Here is a 17,850-nt window from a genome sequence, read left to right as displayed (position 1 = left end):
GTGTTAGCTCCTGGTCCTCCTAACCCCGCGGGGTGGAAGCAGGTATTTCCACTCATCCCATAGGAAAGCAGCTTCCTCCCAACGTAACTCCACCAATGGAGGTGGATGAGCATCAGACCCCCTGAAAGAGGAGAATCTGCCGGTGAAGGGTCCGCACCGCCCTCTGCCGGCCGGAGACTCACGGTGCAGGGGCAGGGACGCAGGGATCCAGAATTGAGACAGGGCGGAGCTTGTGCGGGAGGAGCCCAGGCCCCGCCCCTCCGTGTAACCAGTCATTTCTGCCCGCCAAGTTGCGGACAGAGTGCCTCACTCGGGGCCTCTGTGGCCAGAGCGACAAGCACAGGTGAGTGTGGGGACCGGTGGGGGCGCGCGTCCGCTTTGGTCGGAGAAGGAAAGGATTCTCACTCGCCCAGGGTAGCAGCGGCGTCGTCGCCTGGGAAACGACTGGAACGCGCCCGGGGCTGGCGTGGGGGGATTTCCGGAGGGGTTAGCGGAAGGAGGGAATCACTGGCCGGAAGTGGGCGGAGCTTCCTGTTGCAAAATCCGACGACTTGTCGCTTAGTCCCCGGTACCAGCTTCTCGGAGGCCAACACTCAGCATGGCCAAGGTGGAAGCCCACGGTCGCTTGTGGCTGGAGAGCCCCCCCGGAGGAGCGCCTCCCATCTTCCTGCCCTCGGACGGACAAACCCTGGTCCTGGGCCGGGGCCCCCTAACCCGGGTCACGGACCGGAAGTGCTCCCGAAACCAAGGTGTGTCGGGGCGGGACCTGAACTGGAGGGGTGTGCCCTCTGCAGAAGCGGGAGTTCAGCCCCTGGGAAAGGGGGATCGTTAGCCCAGTAAGGGAGATGCTTGGCTACTGGGCAGAATCGCGCGGTGCAGTCGGTGCAGTCAGTCCTGAAGTTGAGAAGTGGCCCTGGGGAGCATAGAAAGAGAAAGGTGGTATCTGACCAGGATTTAGCCCGGCCCCTTGGGGGAGAGGAGATGGAGGCCATCTCGGGAGAATTGTCACTGCGCAGAGGATGCTCACAGACCAGCTGAAGGCTTGAGACAGGCCACTGCCCTTGTGAAGACAGGTGACTCCATAGAGAAAAGTAAATGTCGCTAGGGGATGCCCAGGACCTGAAGTCCTGGGGCAATCACAATTGTCACAGGCAGTCCTAGGGATTCTGTCTGGCTACTGGAAATCAAGGAGCCAGTCCCTGTTAGAAATACACTGCCTCCTGTTCCCCCTGGAATGGATGCTGTAGTCCCCAGCCTATGGCTCGAAGCTGGACTGTTCCCCAGTAAGAAGGGAGCCAATGGCACAATTTGCAAACCCTGATTCCGCCTCCTCAACCCTCAGTGGAGCTGGTTGCAGACCCCGAGACCCGGACAGTGGCCGTGAAACAGGTACCGTGCCAGTGCTTCATTAGCAAAGCCTGGGGTCCAGGTCGACAGAGGAGTCGCAGCTCAGCAGGAAACAGCCCTTTAGAAAGATCCGAGTGGAGCCAGGCTTGGCAACAGCTCGTGCCTGTGATCAGACTGGTTGACAGAGAGTATTCAAGACCAGCCTGGACTATGTAGGGAGAGCCTGTCTGAAAAAAACAAGAGGCTGGGAATTTGGCACAGTGGCAGAAGGCTTCCCTAGCATGTGTGAGACCCTGGGTTAGCGCTCCAGCACCACCACAAAAAAAATTGTGATTGCCCCCATACAAGGGAGTGTTGTTTGCTTCAGCAGGCTTTCATCCATCCCCTTTCAACTGGGCAAGATCACAAACCTGTAACCTTTCCAAAGCCCTAATTGGTGATACATAGTGAAGAGGTGGGCTCAAGGGTCTGATTGGCAAGTGGAGAAAGGCAAGTCTTCATTGGGTTATTTGGTTAGAAGAGGTCCCCAATCGCAGCCCCTCCCTCTTTCTCTGCAGCTGGGCATTAACCCTTCAACCGCTGGAACTCAGGAGTTGAAGCCAGGGTTGAAGGGTTCTCTGAGAGTCGGGGACACCCTCTATTTGGTCAATGGCCTCCACGCACTCACCTTGCGCTGGGAAGAGACCTGCACACCAGGATCCGAGCCAGATACTCCACCCAGGACCCCTCCTGTGGCCCCAGATGAGGAACAGAAGAAGGAGGATTCTGAACCACAGAAAAAGCGGATGCGGAAGTCGTCCCTGGGCTGGGAGAATTTGGAGAAGCTGCTGGTGTTCACCGCACCTGGGGTGAAGCCCCAGGGCAAGGTGAGGGCTGCATATGGGGCACTGCCACGCACTGGGAATCCGACCCTGGGCGAGCCTTTTTTAGCCCTCCACATACTGACACAGAAGCTGACGACAAACCAGGGGTGGCCAGAAGCATTGGGGAATGCGCTGTATGTGACAGGCCACCTGGCTCAGCATGTCTGAGATGCAGCCGTGGTCTTATTCCCAGTCCCACTGCAATGGTGAGCCAGTGGGAAGCACGTGGCCTAGGCCCAAATGGACTGTCAAACCCCCAAAAGACCACACTCTGGTTTTTATTTCCACGGTTACTGAGGTGGAGAAGCCCTAGGAAGGAGGGTGAGTAAGGTGCTGGTCCCCATTTATTTTTTGTTGTTTTTGTTTCTATTTTTGCAGTACTGGGGCTTGAACTCAGGGCCTACACCTTGATACAGTCCACCAGTGAAGGATTTTTTGAGATAGGGTCTCATGAACTGTTTGCCTGGGTTGACTTTGAACCTGTGATCCTCCTGATCTCTGCCTCCTGAATAGCTAGGATTACAGGCTTGAGCCACCAGCACCTGGTCTGGAAAAGTGAGCCAGCCGCTGGTGGCTCACACCTGTAATCTTAGCTACTCAGGAGATCAGGAGGATCTTGGTTTGAAGCCAGCCTGGGCAAATAGTGACCCTATCTCGAAAACATCCATCACAAAAAGGACTCGTGGAGTGGCTTCAAGTTTGTAGGCCCTGAGTTCAAACCTCAGTCTGCAAAAAAAAAAAAAAGGAAAAGTGAGGGTGGGGGACACAGGAGTGACAAGAGACAATAAGCATTCGAGAGTCTGTGCTCAGATGAGAGTCAGGGCTGCGTTCCTGCTGTGTCCCGCCCTTACAGAAGACATGCAGGCTCTCTTTCTGTTTCCCTACCTGATGAGGATGGTGTCATTCAGCCTGTAAGTGGGGGTCACTTATCACCCTGAAGCTGCTCTGTTCTTGGTGATACCAGGTGGCTGCCTTTGATATGGACGGGACCCTCATCACCACCCGCTCTGGGAAGGTCTTTCCCACTGGCCCCAATGACTGGAGGTGAGGAAGGGCAAGCAAAGGAACTGGGTGAAACCTGGAGTCCCCTCTTGGCCCCAAGTCATCAGCTACTTCCCACCTGCCCTAGGATCTTGTACACAGAGATTCCTCGAAAACTCCAGGAGCTGTGTGTGGAAGGCTACAAGGTGTGTGTGTGTATGCGTGTGTGTGTGCACACACCTGGAATCTGGATGCAGGTCAGACAGGGCCCTGGTGAGGAGGCTCCCATTGACACCATCTACTCTGCAGCTGGTGATCCTCACCAACCAGATGGGCATTGGGCGAGGGAAGGTGCCAGCAGAAGAGTTCAAGGCCAAGGTGGAGGCTGTGTTGGAAAAGCTAGGGGTTCCCATCCAGGTATGGCTAAAGGAAGGCTCAGGAGCTCTCTCTAGGGGTGGGGGCAGAGACCCAGAGAGAGAGAGGGACAGTTCTGGGGGTGGGGGGCAGAGACTCTAGTTGAGAAACCTAGATGGGGATGGACCCAGGAAGGGGGACAGAGACCCAGAGAGAACCGGGGGTGTGGGTGACATTTCTGTTTGGGCCTTACTGGTGCAGTGGTGGTCAGGGTATACCAGGGCAGGGGAGGGGGTGGCTTGGCAGAGCTCAGTGATGTGACTGCCACTGCATCTTGCAGGTGCTGGTCGCCACGCATGCAGGGCTCTACCGGAAGCCGGTGACTGGCATGTGGGATCACCTGCAAGAACAGGTGAGCAGCTCCTCCTTTCCCCACCCAGCTTTCTGTCCCTGGACTTGCTCCTCCCTGGTCCTCATGGTCTGTTTTCAGCTGTCACATCCTAGGGGGTGACATGAGTTCAGGGCTCTTAAGCTCTGAAAATCAGAGTGGCTGAGAAGTGACTGTTCATTCACTTATGTGCCTCACTACCGAAGGCCACTAATGTCTTGGGCGGAAATACAGGTGACGGGGCCCACCATGCTCTGGGACCTGCACGGACGACACTGCAAATGTCTAGGCGGTTATAAAATACCAGGAGGAAGTGACTGCAGTGGTCAGGGACGGCCCCTCTGAGGTGACATTTGAGTAAAGGTCTAAAGGAGGGAGGAACCACGTGGTATCTGGGAAAGTGGCCCAGGTGGGAGAAGCAACAGGTGCAAGAGGCCTGGACCAAGTCCCGCACGTTTACTGGCGATCCTTGTGCTGACCGCCGGCTCCGGCGCCACCTAGCGGCCGCCTGGGGAACAAGTGGGGGCGGGAGCCAGGAAGCCAGCCTGGAGACACTGGACCGCCTGGCCAGTGGAGTCGGTGGGTGGGGTAAGGGGCTGCTCACTGCCCGTCTCTCCCAGGCCAACGAGGGCGTGCCCATCTCCCTGAAGGACAGCATCTTCGTGGGAGGTAAGGGCCTGGGAGCCCCGTGGGTGGGCTGGGACGCACTCTCTGAGCCTGATGGCAAAAAGGAGTGTCCCCTCTGTTCCAGACGCAGCGGGCCGCCCTGCCAACTGGGCCCCGGGGCGGAAGAAGAAAGACTTTTCTTGCGCAGACCGCCTGGTGAGCCTGCCCTCCTGTTGCCCCCCACCAGGCCATCTGGCCTCTGCCTGACCTCTGTCTTCCCCCCAGTTTGCCCTCAACCTTGGCCTGCCCTTCGCCACACCGGAGGAGTTCTTCCTTAAATGGCCAGCAGCCAGCTTTGAGCTCCCGGCCTTTGACCCGGTGAGACCCCAGGGAAAGGAAGGGGCCAAAGGGGGAGGGGCCGGGATGGGGGCGAGGGGCTCACACCTGTCTACCCCCTCCCAGAGGGCCGTCTCCAGCGCTGGGCCGCTCTGCCTCCCGGAGTCCAGCAGTCTCTTGAGCTCCAGCCCAGAGGTGGTTGTCGCCGTGGGATTCCCTGGGGGTGAGATACCCTGACCCTGACTTCCGGGTGACCCGATCGCCCCTCTGGGACCAGACCAGGCACCCACTGATACCGATGCTGCTCCCCTCGCAGCCGGCAAGTCCACCTTCCTCAAGGAGCACCTTGTTTCGGCCGGCTATGTCCACGTGAACAGGGTGCGACAGTTGTTTGGTCCCTGCCTTGTCCCCAGCCCGGTCACTAGCTCCCCGTGCAGCTCTGGCCCTCTGTTCCTCAAGATGTGTCTCCCGGACTCAGCCTCCTCCTTTCTGGATCTGCTCTCCTGGATCCCCAGGTTCCACTTGTGACCTGCTCTCCCCTGTCCCCCAGGACACGCTGGGCTCTTGGCAGCGCTGTGTGAGCACGTGTGAGACCGCGCTAAAGCAAAAGAAACGGGTCGTGATCGACAACACAAACCCAGACGTCCTAAGCCGGGCCAGGTACTAGGGCCCCGTGGGAGGGCTCCGGTAGGGCCGCCAGGGGCCTGGTGACAGCAGCCTGCGGGCCCTGACAGGTACATCCAGTGCGCCAGAGACACCGGTGTCCCCTGCCGCTGTTTCCTCTTCACAGCCACCCTGGAGCAGGCGCGACACAACAACCGGGTCAGCTCCGCCCCGCCCTTTCACCCCTTCCCCCGTGGGGCAGCCCCCCTCCCCCTCTAATGCTGCATCCGGGTCTCCTTGCAGTTCCGTGAGATGACGGACTCCTCGCACGCACCGGTGTCTGACATGGTCCTGTACAGCTACAGGTACCGCCCTCATGGGTGGGGCTAGCAGTGGTGCCGCCCTACGGGCGGGGGCTCGGCAGTGGTCCCGCCTCCAGTGGGTGGAGCCGGGGCAGGCGGGGCCGCCCTCAGCCCCCGCTGCCCACAGGAAGCAATATGAGGCGCCGACGCTGGCCGAAGGCTTCGTCGCCATCCTGGAGATCCCGTTCCGGCTGCTTCTGGAGCCGCAGCTCGAGCGGCTGTACCGCCAGTTCTCGGAGGGCTGAGCCCGCACCGCCCCACCCCGCAATAAATGTGCTTTTCTCCTCGCTTGGCCTGCATTTTGCTGGGAGGCGGGCGTCTGTGATCTGTCCCGTCTGGCTCAGGACCAGGACTGGCCTGTTTTAGCACAAGGCCGCCTCTGCTGCACGCAGGCTGGGGCAGTGGGCGGGTCACAGGTGGGAAGGGGGTTGTACCCGAACCCCCAGCCCCCCAGTATACTTCACGGTGACCGCTGGCCCAGGCCTGGGTCCCACGAGGACGCCCGGCCTGAGGGACGCAGCATTGGACTTCCTGCGTGGCCTAGGCCCAAAGGACAAGGCCACCACAGCCCCACCCGTCACAGGTGGAAACGCTAACTAGGTGGCTTGCACGGCCAGCCTGATGACAGCTCACCAGCTGCCCCGTCCGGTAGCCCCAAGCTCTCCTAGAACTCCAGTTCCCCCACAAGCTCGGGGATGCGGTGGCGCTCAAGTCTGCAAATCTCTGCCCAAGAGGGGTGCCATCTGCTGCCAGGCAACAGCTGGTGCAGAGGCAGTGAACGGCAGTGTCACATGGGTTAAAAGACTTTATTGGGGAAACATACAGGGTGGGGACTGTCCTTGGAAACCTCAGGACGCTGTCCTCCATGTTGCTGGGCAGTTGCAGTCCCCAGGGGCCCCTGCTCAGAAGCATGTGACCTGGGGGGCAGGGGACACAGTGGGAGGGGCTGGACCATGGCTCCCCAGCAGTCCCCACCCTACCGCACCTAGCAGGCCTCCAGAACCCAGGGACATAGTGACAGCCTTCGCCACGCCCAGGCTCAGCAACCCCTGCCCAGGAGCCCAACTCCTCGCCAGAGCTGGGAGCTGCGGGCCCTGGGCCTCTCCCTCTGGTGTCCGGCACTCAGCAGGATCGCCACTCACCAGTCTCTGCCGGGCCTCGCCTGGGACTCCTGTGGGACCCAGCCGGGGGCCACTACCCCCCCATCTGCGGAGGAAGCCAGGGGAGGGCGGCGTCATGGCGGGCACCAGCGCCAGCGCGGGGGGGCTGGGCCGGAGCGAGGCTCACCCCTCGCTGCTGCTGCTCCTGCTCCAGGTTCCGCTGCAGGACCTGCTGCTGGTTGGCGATGACCCGCCGGACGCCGTTGACGAAGTTGCTCTGGTCGTGCGGGATGAGACCGATGAAGATCTTCTTCTCCGATGAGTAGAGCAGCATGAGCACGCGCACCTCGCACGAGGCCTTGTAGGAGAAGTGCACGCAGCCGGCCTGGAGGGCGGGAGCAGCGCCACCGGGTCATTGGCTGCCCAACGCCAGGCCGCAGGGACACCATGAGGGGACCAAGATATGGCCCAAAAGCCACAGGTGGACCCAGACCCAGGGATCTCTGACTGGGGAGCACCTGATGCCCCCCAAGCCCTTTTCCTCCTTCCTTTCCTCCAGGGCAAAGTGCAGCCAGGCTCGCCACCAAGAGCATAGGCCTGGGACCTGGCTGTGCAGGAACAGGGACTCCGCTGGGCACAGCAGGCGGGGACTACACCTCACCAGATCCTCCCTAGGAACCAGCCCCTACAGAGGAACTGAGGAGACAGTGGGATGGACTCACAGGCCCCAGGGCTCAGGTGCCCAGAGGAAGCTCAGGGCAGGCGGGGCTGAGCTGGGGCTCTTCAGACCACTTGGGATCTGTTTTGAAACTCTCATTTTGGTTTTGTCTTTCTTGGGTTTGAACTTGGGCCTTGCGCTTGTGGGCAGGTACTCTACCGCTTGAGCCACACTCCCAGCCTTGTTTTGAAACTGCTGAAATGCTAACGTACAACACAGCACAAGCCGCATCACATAGGCTAACTGAAGGGGGTAAGAGGTGACATCCAGCCTGTCAAACATCCAGAAGATGGACATGAGCAGAGGGCTCGGCAGCACCCTCCTGACCTTACACGTGAGGAAACTGAGGTCCAGAGAGAGGCCACGGCTGGGCTGAGAACCACAGACAACATAACCACCAAGCAGGCCTCGGCCAGCAAGGTGCCTCTAATAGGTGACACCTGGCAGAGATGGTACTGAGCAGAGACCATCCAGTGACCTAGAAGACCGGCCACAGCAGGGAAGCGTGGTGGGTCTCCTAGGGGCGCTAATATAACAGACTGGGGGCCACTCCCACTCAGGTCCCGCTCACGCAGCAGGGTCAGATACCCAGGGCTCTCTGGGCACATGGTGTGGCACTGAGAAGGCCACTCATTCACACGGGTGTCCAGCACCCACCCCTGCCCCGGCTGCCGCCGCGCACTCACAAAGCCGTTGTCCATGATCCGGCAGAGACTCTTGAGCGTCTCCAGGTCCTTGGTGAAGTGGAACTGCACCAGGCGCGAGTTCCGGAACAGCGGCACCAGCGTGGTCTGCGGGAGCAGCCGGCCACTGTGGGCGTCCTCCGCCAGGCCGCCAGCCCTGCCCCAGTCCCTCTGCCAGTCCCGGCCCACTGGACCCAGCCCACCCAAGCCTGTCTCGATTCGAGGGACCCAAGTGACGTCCTGCCACCCGCTCACCAGCAGCTGCTGCGGCATGAGCTGCATGACCAGCCTTCTCGGCCACTGCTCGGTTCTCCTGCGGGCACCAGGGGACGGGCAGGGTCAGGATGCGCCTTCCCTGACGCAGCCTCTGCCCCCAGCCCCGACACTCACAGGATCTCCCCCTGGTTCACGTAGACGTGGGATGGGAGCCACCTCTTGGACCGGCTGTTGGGCTCAGGCCTGGGCTTTGGGGCAGAGTGAGAGGACACATGAGGGATGGGGACACCGGGCACCGTTGCCCACACAGCCCAGCTCCCAGAGCTGCCACCCAGGCTCACCTCCTGCCACTCCATCACCCCGCTCCATGCCAGGAACTTATTGTTGACAATCTGGACAGGGCCCGAGTGGACACCACCGGGTCCCACTGCCTGGCAGGGAAGAGAAGGGTGGGTTGTGCCCTGGGTGAGGCTCCCAGGAAACCCTGTCATTGTGCTTGAGCCTCCGGCCCTGGCAGCCCAGCCCACTGCCTGCTTTACAAACCCCACCGAGCCTGTCTCTGGTAACCGAGTGACAGTACGAGCTGGAACCCTTCTGAAAAAAGGTGTGAGCCAGGACACAGTCACCTTCCAGAGCCCCTCACCAGGCCTCCCCACAACCACAGACCTACCACCCACCTCCCCACTCCACAGAGGCTTCCCTGATGCCAGGGCCCACTCCCCAGTGTCTCTCCAGCCCTTCAAAGCCTCACTGAGAAGTGACTTCTGCCACCCAGCCCTGGTGGGAATGATCCACTGCCTCCTCACAGCTCCTCTGATGCTCCTTTCTCCTGCCATCACATCATGCTCCACCCTCGGAGTGCAGCTGACTGGGGGAACAGGCACTGGCCTGGGCTGGTTCCTCGCTCTGGCCCATTGGGGGCAAGCTGCACTGGCACACCTGTTTGCGGGTGGTGATGACCTGCCGTATGGCATTGACGAAGCCACTCTGGTCATAGGGGATGAGACCCATGAAGATCTTTTTCTTGGACGAGTACAGGAGCATGAGCACGCGCACCTCGCAGGGGGAGATGTGGGGGAAGAGCATGCAGCCCGCCTGGGGGGAGAGGAGGGCAGGTCAGGAACCCCAAGGGCACTGCTGAGGGGCACCTCATCCCTCCACACCAACCCGAGGCTGTCCTGCCTAGAGAGGACCAGCAGTCACCCACAACACAAGTCCTGAACGGCAGGGCCTTCCCAGGGGCGTGTGAGGTCACCTCAGCATCCTAGACCCCCCCAGAGAGCTGTGGGTCAGCTGGCATCCCCACACTTGGGATGAGGGCTGGGACTGCATCTCCTGCCCATCTCTCCCCAAGATGCCAGCCCTGCTCCTCTGAACTGGGGCAGCCAGCTCCTGAGCAGCTACCCAGAAGGGCCTGGGCCAGGCCGCTGGGCACAACTCCAGCACAGTACCTCTGAGGCATGGGACCCAATGCAAGCCACTTCCTAATTGGGGACTCAGTTTCCCCATCTGTAAAGTGTAGGATCAATGTACACAGTAAGTGCTACATAAATGCTCTTAAGTGAAGTGGTACAGCTTCTTGGATGGGAGAACAAAAGCCTGTAAGACCCCCACACATGGTATCTGCACAAGTGTCCATGGAACCCCTGGCCACCTCCCAAACACTCTCCAGGATGCCAGCCTCACTTCTGACCCTCAGGCCAGCACCCAGGGACTCCATTCCTGGTTCTGCTGCTCAGCAAATGCTGCTCAGTGAAGGGTCACCTCATACACCCTAGAGTGTTGGGCCAAGGAAAGAGCCATCTGGACACAGGTTCAGTACATGGTGTCCTTGGAGGTGGCTGGGAGTGGGCACAGAGATGATGGGTCAGGAGTCAGGTCCTTGGGGCACGGCGGATGGATGAGTCACCCCTTCCTGTCACACACCTGCAACCTTCCCCAGCCAAACCCCTCAAAGCCAGGGGCTGCTGCTCAAACCAGCACCGGAACCCCACGCTGTGTCCTGCCCTTACCCAGCACCCACTTACTACTGTGCCTACTGTGACCTCTGGGCCTAGGAAGCAAGACCGGCTGGGATGCCACTCTAAGACAAGGAGGTGGCTTGCTCCATCTTGGCCGCGCCCAGTGCCCAGGTGCCCACCCTGCTCTCTGCCAACAGGCTCAGGGCCACACAGGTCCTTCCCCGCACTCCCACACCACAGCCAGGTCAGCAGGGCACAGACACAGGCCAAATTTCTTTACTCTGGCCCCAGCTGAGAGCTCCTCAGGTCTGAACATACAGCCTGTATGTTCACAGTGACACTGTGGACTGGCCCCAGGTCCCCTCCCCACCCCACCGACTCACGAAGCCGTTGCCCATGATGCGGCAGAGGCCCTTGAGCGAGTCGCAGTCTCTGTTGGTGAAGTGGAACTGTGCCAGCTGGGAGTTGCGGAACAGGGGGCCCAGCGTGGTCTGGGGGTGACAAAGGGACAGACGGGTCGGCAGGGGCTCTGGGGGGGCGCATGGGGGCCGGGTGGTGCGAGGCAGGACGGCTCTCACCAGCAGTTGCTGCGGGATGAGCTGCATGATCAGTTTCTGCGGCCACTGGTCCGTCTCCCTGCAGGAAGCAGCCGTCAGCCAGCGCCCCGCCCCCGCCCCACCCCCGCGCGCCCATCCGGTCACTCACAGGTTCTCGCCCTGGTTCACGTAGGCCTGGCACGGCAGAGCCCGCTTCAGCTTCGCGGTCGAGTCAGAGTACGGCCTGCGCTTCTGTGGGGCGGGAGGGTGGTCACAGCCTCGGCCCAGGTGCCAGCCGCCCCCACCCCAGCAACTCCAGCAGCCACCGGCTCACCTCTTGCCACTCCAGGACACCGCTCCAGGCCAGCAGCTTGTTGCTGAGCCGGTGCTCGTTCACAGCAAGACCCCCGAGGGCCAGCCCGGGTGACGACGGCCCGATGGGACCCAGGGCCCCGAAGACACGAGCGCCTTCCTGTGGCGGGGGGGAAACAGGCTGGAGCCCTGCGAGGACAGGCTGTCCCCATCTCTCCAGACGGGGACATCCCCAGGTTCACACCCAAAATCCCTGGCTGGCTAGAAACTCCCAGACCCTGTCCAAACCTCTTGCCCCAGGAGTCACCACCTCTCAAAGCTGACGCAGTGTCCTCCGCCAGCTGCCCAGAACCCTCCCTCCCAGGGCCAGCTAGGACAGTAGCTCAGCAGGGTCCCGAAAGCTGTCAGCCTCTTCTCAAGGTGCCCGCCACTCTCCTCTGCGGCCTAACAAGTGGTCAGATCCAATTCGGAAGCCAGCATCGCCAGCAGGGCCTCCCCGTAGCCACCACACGCACAGGGCTGGTGCACTGGCGCCCTGGCTGGCCCTGTCCCTCAGAGTGCTCAGAACCCTCCTAAAGTGCCCATTGCCCTCAAAGGGAGGTTCAAACTCCGCCTCGCGCCGGCGTTTCCAGGCAAAGGGCGCCCTCACTGCTGAGCCCAGGGAGGCAGTGACAAGAAGCACGCAGAGAACAGGGTCGTGGGGGAGAGACCCCGTGACAGGGGTCTCGTGCGGTGGACACTTGCACATCTCCAAAAGATTCGAGCAACAGAGCCAAGCAAAATGATGCGCTGTCCTGTGGCACAGGGCAGGGCTCCCTCTGAATCTTCTCCAAATCAAGCTCTCGAAACAGCAGCGTGGGAAACCCACGGCCACCTCAGCAGTGGGTCACTCCAGGTGGGGCAAACTCCAAGTGTGCTCGAAATCTCAGTACAAACAGCTGGCCTCCAAATTTTTTTTTTTTTTTTTTTTGCGGTATTGGGGTTGAACTCAGAGTTTACACCTTGAGCCGCTCCACCAACTCTGTTTTGTGTTGGGTTTTTTGACATAGGGTCTAGAGAACTATTTTTTCTTTTTGTAGTACTGGGGCTCAAACTCAGGACCTTCACCTTGAGCCTCTCCACCATCCCTGTTTGTGAAGGATTTTTCGAGATAGCATCTCATGAACTATTTGCCTGGGGTTGGCTTCAAACTCTGATACTCCTGATCTCTGTCTTCTGAGTAGCTAGGATTACAGACGTGAGCCAATGGCACCAGGCTCCCTCTGAATTTCTTACAAGCACATGAGGTGTATTTCCCCAGAATAATGACAAGCAGGAAAATGTTTATCTGGTGGTTTTGGGGATTGAGCCCAGGACCTCTGCCACTTCAGCCACGCCTCTAGCCCTTTGGCTTTTTTAGTTTGTTTTCAGATTGGATCTCACTAACTTTGCTCAGGCCAGCCTCAAAGTAAGGTTCTCCTTCACCTCTCCTGAGTATGGAGGATTATAAGCGTGGATCACCACACTGGCCTTTTATTTTTTGTGGGAGCTTATTTGAGCGTACTTTCCACCTGTACAAGTGATTCTGAGATTTGGACGATCAGGAAGAAAACCTGAGAGCACGCTGGTTGGTGGGAGAAAGTGTTGGGGTGCTTAAGGCTGGGGTAGGTCTGAAGAGGGAGTGATTTGAAGTCCTAAATCCGTAGCTCCATGCCTGCTATGTTCAGCAGCTGTGTGGAAGTAGTGAAAACCTAAGGGCAAACTTGCGGCATTCAAGACCGTGGACTTCCGGCGTTCTGGAACTGGAGCTGTGTGAACTCCCTAAGTGCTTTGTGACAGTACACATGACCACATATGTACGTATTCACTTAAGAACCCCAATGTAATTCTAGTGACACTTGTTTTGAAACATGGTCTCCCTACGTAGCCCAGGTTGGCTTTGAACTTGAGATCCTCCTGCCTTAGATTCCAGAGTGCTGGCATTAAAGGTAGGCACCAGCATGCCCAAGTCTTTCAGTGACACATGTTACATCTGCTTATGTGGGAGGGTAAGCTGACCACTTAGGAGTTGGAACCAGAAACAGTGCAAACAGCCTGTGCTCCACGAACACCTGTATACCTGTGCCACCTGTACACCTGTGCCACCTGTACACCTGCTCCCTGCAGCAGAAGAGCACAGTGAAGGACTAGGCTGAGAGCAACCCTGAAATCTTCATCTAGGCTACGTACAAGATCGTGCTGACTTACTGTTGATTGCATAGTGAAGACCAGTTACCACTTGAAGGGAAGTTTCAAGTCTTGGACGTTTGTTTAAGGATGCTGAACAACTAATGAGAAGGCTTCAGGCGGGGAAAGGCAGAGGAGCAAGAGATGTGTCTAACTTTTGGGATTTCAGCGAGGGCCCCAGTCAGGGCAGGGTACTGAAGCAAGCCTGCACGAGGCTTGGCTGCTGGAAGCAATGCAATGTGAACTTCTGATGCCCCAAGTAATACTTTTTGAGATGTCTGGAAAGCGCCAGGCTTTGGTGGCTCACGCCTGTAATCCCAGCTACTTGGGAGGCTGAATAGCTCAGATCGGGAGGAACGAGGTTCAAGCCAGTCCAAGCAAAAACTTCATGAGACCCCACCCCCAGATCCAAGATAACCAGAACAAAATGGACCAGAGGTGTGGCTCAAGCGATAGAGCGACTGTTTTTCAAGTTCAAAGGCCTGAGTTCAATCCCCAGTCCCACCAAAAAAAAAAAAAAAAAAAGTTTTCACGTTTCAGGACTGGGGAAGGGTGCAAGGCCTACAAGTCGAATGTTTACCTTTAAGGTCTGAGCTGCTTGCAAACGATAAAGGCATCCCATATCAGGGCGGGGGTGCAAAATTCTACGTACGCAAGCCACAGCACAGTTCGGGTCCAGGAGAGACGGCGCCCCCCCACCCCGTGCAACACCTAGGCGCGCGTGTGCAAAACGCGGGCCACCCACCGTCTCCGCCTTTCCCCAGCCCCCTCCCCCATTTCCAGATTTCCTGCCGGAGAGACCAACTTTCCAATTAAAAAACCGGGCGACCGACCGCCCGCCCCCCACCCCGCATTTAAATCGGGCCGCGGAGTCAGCAGTAATTTGAGCCCGCCCCGCCCCCGTAACCCACCCCACCCCCACCTCGACCCGAACGCGCAACAAAGGGGAGAGCCCGGCGCGTACCACCGGGGGATCCACGGGGGAACCACCGAGAAGACCCCAGAACCTCGGGGGCAGTGGACAAAGGCGTGAGCCCGGGGGAGGGGCCGCGGGGGCGGGGCCGTGGAAGACTCTAGAAAAAGGGCGGGGGGCTCACCATGGGAGGGGCCGAGCGGGCCCGGATCCGCGGCGGCTGCGGGCCTCGAGGGCTGGCTGGCCAGGAACGGGAGCGGACCGCACGCACGACGAGGGGCCGTGGGGGACGGCCGCGACCCCCGAAAGGACCCGCAGCGCCGGAGCGATGCGGGGCACGGCGCGGACGGACCATAGCGTTCGTGGGCCGAGGGGGCTGGGTGGCAGCCACTGGCCACACGGGGGATTGCAGGCTGCACCGACTGAGGGGCGCGGGCTCGCGGCTTCGGGGAGACGGGCTGAGCCGTACCAAGCGCGGGGGACGCGCCGCCGGAGGGGTCGCCGCGGCCAAACCACTGCGGCGAGCACGGGGGGATCCCGGCGCGTACCAACGGCGTCCTCGAGGGGGTGTGGCCGGAGCGTACCATAAAGGGCCGGAGAGCCTTTGAGAGGAATGGAAGATACTATGGGCCGCTCCAGCAAAGGGAGGAGCCGCGAGAAACAACTGGGGTGGAGGGGTGGAGGGGTGGGGGGGCGTGGCGCAAGCCAACCAAAAGCTGGAGGGTTTGACGAGATGGGACGATACCAAGTCGGCTCCGCGGTTTGGGGGGAACCACTGGGAGATCTCGTATCTCGTCGAGAACTCGGAGACCAAAGACCACCTGGGAAAGAGCTGAGCATGGAATAGTGGGCCTGAGGTGACCGAACCCACCAAGAGGCCCGGGGGTTCGAGTCGCACCACGCAGGAGGGGAGGCCTTCAGGTTTGTAGGCCGTGACGTGGCTAGGTGGGTAAGGGACCACAACTCCCAGAGGTCCCCGCGCTGCCTGGGCAGGGCGGGCAGCCCCTGGAGATTCCATTGGTCTCCACGCCTAGGCTCCGCCCACCGCACCTCCAAGCTTGTGACTCCGATCCGTATTGGTTGATTAACTCTTTCGCGTAACTAAAATGACTGCGTTGCCACTAGTTGTGTAAGGTGTCCTGCTTCAGTCTCCTTTTGTAGGATGTGATCATATACAACCTTAGAGTGCTTATGAGGAACCAGTGAACTTAATAGAGGCTCAGTGCTTGGCACAGTAACTATTCAAATGTGAGCTTAAAAAAAATTATTAATACTCTGACCGGTTCTGTGCTGGACGATGAGTGTACTGCGACGATCGAGTTACACTCGGTCACTCAAAGAGCCTACGGTCCATTGGGGGAAAACAATCATGTGATACGTGTTAACTATGCACTGGGTGCAGGGACCGCGAGGAAAATTTAAGGAAAGTGGCTGATGAACGGCCAGCGATTCCAGGCAGGATAGAAGAGTGCTAAAACGAGGGAACAAGGTCACAAATCATTAACGTACAGCTGGAGCAAGGAGGAGAGGGTCGTGTAGGCCGGAAAGGAATGTGGGGTTTACTGTCACTTAGCTTGGGGACCACCATGGGATCTACAATTTCATTTACACTGTAAGCAATTCTTTCCTAGAATGCATAGAATCACATTGAATGTATCTCTGCAAGATTCCAGAAGGGCTGAGATCCCGGCATAGGGTGAGGAAGTGGGGGTCACAGTTTAGACTATTTGGAATTCTTACCGTATGCACGAGTTGCCTATTGAAGAGGAACTTTTGGAAGTTTTAACCTTTATAAAAAGGATGCTGGGGACGTAGCAGAGCACCTGCCTAGCAAGCTGGAGGTCCTGAGTTCAAACCCCAGTACCACTAAAAATAAATAAATAAATAAATAAAAACTGGCTGCTGCTTGAAAGTAAGATGGGGAGGAAGAGGGGAGACAAGTACCTAAGAAAAAACTGTGGCAGTAATCCAAACCACAGGCCCTGATGGGGTGGGTGGAGGGGCTGGATGGGTGCAGTAGTCATAAGGGAAGGCATCAGTTTCACAACTCATTTTCAAGCTGACCCCAAAAGATGTGTGCAGAGAGAATGAAAGAGAGGAGTGAAGGACAAAGTCAAGGTTTTTGCCTCTACAAGGGTGTCAGCCCAAGATGCCCTTGACCTCGAGATCCTTGTGCCTCAGCCTCTCCAGATTGCGGATGTTCACCACCAGTCTGGCTGGTAATTGCTTCTTGGCTGAGATGTTAAGCAATGTAGCTAAGAGGGGTGTGGCCAGTCAGTGTTTAAATGAATGACACTGAACAATACTGGGAAGAACTCGGTTGTGTGTGGAGAGGGACTGGGTCACTCCATCCCTGTAGCAGTCATGGCTGTGAGGAGCAACCAGCAGAGGAGACAAAGGCCAGTGCTGTGGGTGGAAAATACCTGGGTAGGTCAATTTCCCTGTGCCACTAACCCTGAGGCACAGGGGCTTCCCAGGGATGACTGGAGCCCAGCCTTGAGCCCAGAATAAGACCTGAGTTATGGCCAAATGGTGACTCAGTGCTCACTGACAGACTGCAAGATGAACATGGACAAGTCCCTCTGCAGCCCTGTCACTCGTCCATGTGGAGCATCCCAGCGCTGGCAACAGTGAGGAGAAACTCAGATGGACTACTTAATCTCTCCAGATCCTCACTTCTCTCCATTTTCCTTGGTCCAAGCCATCAGGACCTTCTGCCTGGATAACTACTCCTATCTCTTGTATCCTGTCTCTCTCACCACCAATCAAAGCCCTCACTGGTTTCCCAGTGTCCTTAGAATTAATTAATTTAAACACCTCATTGCAGCCCCTGCTACCCTGTCCAAATGACTTTTTCTTTTTTTGGTGGGAGCGGGGTTTGAACTCATGGCTTTGCAATTGCAAAGCAGGTGCTCTACCGTTTGAACCTCACCTCCAGTCCATTTTGCTCTGGTTATTTTGGAGATGGGGTCTTAAGAACTATTTCCCCCTGCTGGTCTCAAACCATGATCCTCCCAATCTCAGCCTCTCAAATTGCTAGGATTACAGGTGTGAGCCACCAGCACCTGGCTCCAAATGGTCTCTTGATCCTTTTTTCACCCTTCCTGTTTCCTACCTAGTTAATGCCTGCTCTGAGCAGACCACAGATGTGGGGATGAACGCCCGGGGTCGTATAGTTTTGGAGAGAAGTATACCAGGACACACTCCAAAGCGAGCACAATGAAGACTTATGTTAGAAGGCAAAATGGAATGCAGCCTGAAACTCTATCAGTTAATACTACAATAAAGCTCTTTGAAACCTATCCAGTGTGTCATTTGAAAGACACTCTCCTTTCATCTGTAAAGCCTGCTGCTGGGCTGGCTGGC

General features: G+C 58.2%; 2 protein-coding genes and 1 long non-coding RNA gene across 7 annotated transcripts; 2 read left to right on the top strand and 1 right to left on the bottom strand.

The window, feature by feature from the left end:
• Nucleotides 1–244: 244 nt before the first annotated feature.
• Pnkp (polynucleotide kinase 3'-phosphatase) lies at nucleotides 245–6,127 on the top strand. 5 transcript variants are annotated; one of them, XM_020159985.2, is made up of 17 exons: nucleotides 245–343; nucleotides 563–749; nucleotides 1,343–1,389; nucleotides 1,905–2,213; nucleotides 3,175–3,254; nucleotides 3,340–3,397; nucleotides 3,501–3,608; nucleotides 3,886–3,957; nucleotides 4,554–4,602; nucleotides 4,685–4,755; nucleotides 4,825–4,917; nucleotides 5,002–5,098; nucleotides 5,192–5,253; nucleotides 5,426–5,535; nucleotides 5,610–5,697; nucleotides 5,782–5,843; nucleotides 5,968–6,127. In XM_020159985.2, exons 2-17 carry the CDS (start codon nucleotides 599–601, stop codon nucleotides 6,083–6,085), a joined length of 1,575 nt encoding a protein of 524 aa, XP_020015574.1. In that variant the 5' UTR covers nucleotides 245–343; nucleotides 563–598; the 3' UTR covers nucleotides 6,086–6,127. The 5 variants fall into 5 exon arrangements, with proteins under 5 accessions (XP_020015574.1, XP_020015575.1, XP_020015576.1 ...); XM_020159986.2 differs by lacking the exon at nucleotides 3,501–3,608; XM_020159987.2 differs by lacking the exon at nucleotides 5,610–5,697.
• A 505-nt stretch (nucleotides 6,128–6,632) lies between these two features.
• On the bottom strand, nucleotides 6,633–15,071 carry Ptov1 (PTOV1 extended AT-hook containing adaptor protein). Its single transcript, XM_020159988.2, has 13 exons — nucleotides 14,669–15,071; nucleotides 11,389–11,526; nucleotides 11,224–11,306; nucleotides 11,097–11,154; nucleotides 10,902–11,009; nucleotides 9,497–9,652; nucleotides 8,899–8,988; nucleotides 8,732–8,805; nucleotides 8,597–8,654; nucleotides 8,345–8,449; nucleotides 7,128–7,325; nucleotides 6,983–7,046; nucleotides 6,633–6,757 (listed from the first exon to the last, which is right to left on the bottom strand). The coding sequence occupies exons 1-12, from the start codon at nucleotides 14,837–14,839 to the stop codon at nucleotides 7,035–7,037; spliced, it is 1,251 nt and encodes a 416-aa protein (XP_020015577.1). The 5' UTR covers nucleotides 14,840–15,071; the 3' UTR covers nucleotides 6,633–6,757; nucleotides 6,983–7,034.
• Nucleotides 15,072–15,180: 109 nt separating this feature from the next.
• LOC141418061 (uncharacterized) lies at nucleotides 15,181–17,786 on the top strand. The gene is made up of 2 exons (XR_012442694.1): nucleotides 15,181–15,405; nucleotides 17,604–17,786. It is a non-coding gene; the product is annotated as an uncharacterized lncRNA (long non-coding RNA).
• Nucleotides 17,787–17,850: the final 64 nt, after the last annotated feature.

The sequence above is a fragment of the Castor canadensis genome, chromosome 16 (assembly GCF_047511655.1).
Source record: "Castor canadensis chromosome 16, mCasCan1.hap1v2, whole genome shotgun sequence".
In the NCBI taxonomy this organism is placed as follows: Eukaryota; Metazoa; Chordata; class Mammalia; order Rodentia; family Castoridae; genus Castor; species Castor canadensis.
The sequence above is the reverse complement of the archived record's forward strand: the minus strand, read 5'-3'. Positions and strand labels throughout refer to the sequence as shown.

Excerpts from the sequence above, each read along its gene's own strand:
- Pnkp (XM_020159985.2), top strand. The coding sequence starts at position 599 with ATGGCCAAGGTGGAAGCCCACGGTCGCTTGTGGCTGGAGAGCCCCCCC. Across the intron at positions 4,603-4,684 it reads GGACAGCATCTTCGTGGGAG|ACGCAGCGGGCCGCCCTGCC; the intron begins GTAAGGGCCTGG and ends CCTCTGTTCCAG. Across the intron at positions 4,918-5,001 it reads AGCTCCCGGCCTTTGACCCG|AGGGCCGTCTCCAGCGCTGG; the intron begins GTGAGACCCCAG and ends ACCCCCTCCCAG.
- Ptov1 (XM_020159988.2), bottom strand. The coding sequence starts at position 14,839 with ATGGTCCGTCCGCGCCGTGCCCCGCATCGCTCCGGCGCTGCGGGTCCT. Across the intron at positions 11,010-11,096 it reads TCATCCCGCAGCAACTGCTG|ACCACGCTGGGCCCCCTGTT; the intron begins GTGAGAGCCGTC and ends TGTCACCCCCAG. Across the intron at positions 7,326-8,344 it reads GGATCATGGACAACGGCTTT|GCCGGCTGCGTGCACTTCTC; the intron begins GTGAGTGCGCGG and ends CCCGCCCTCCAG.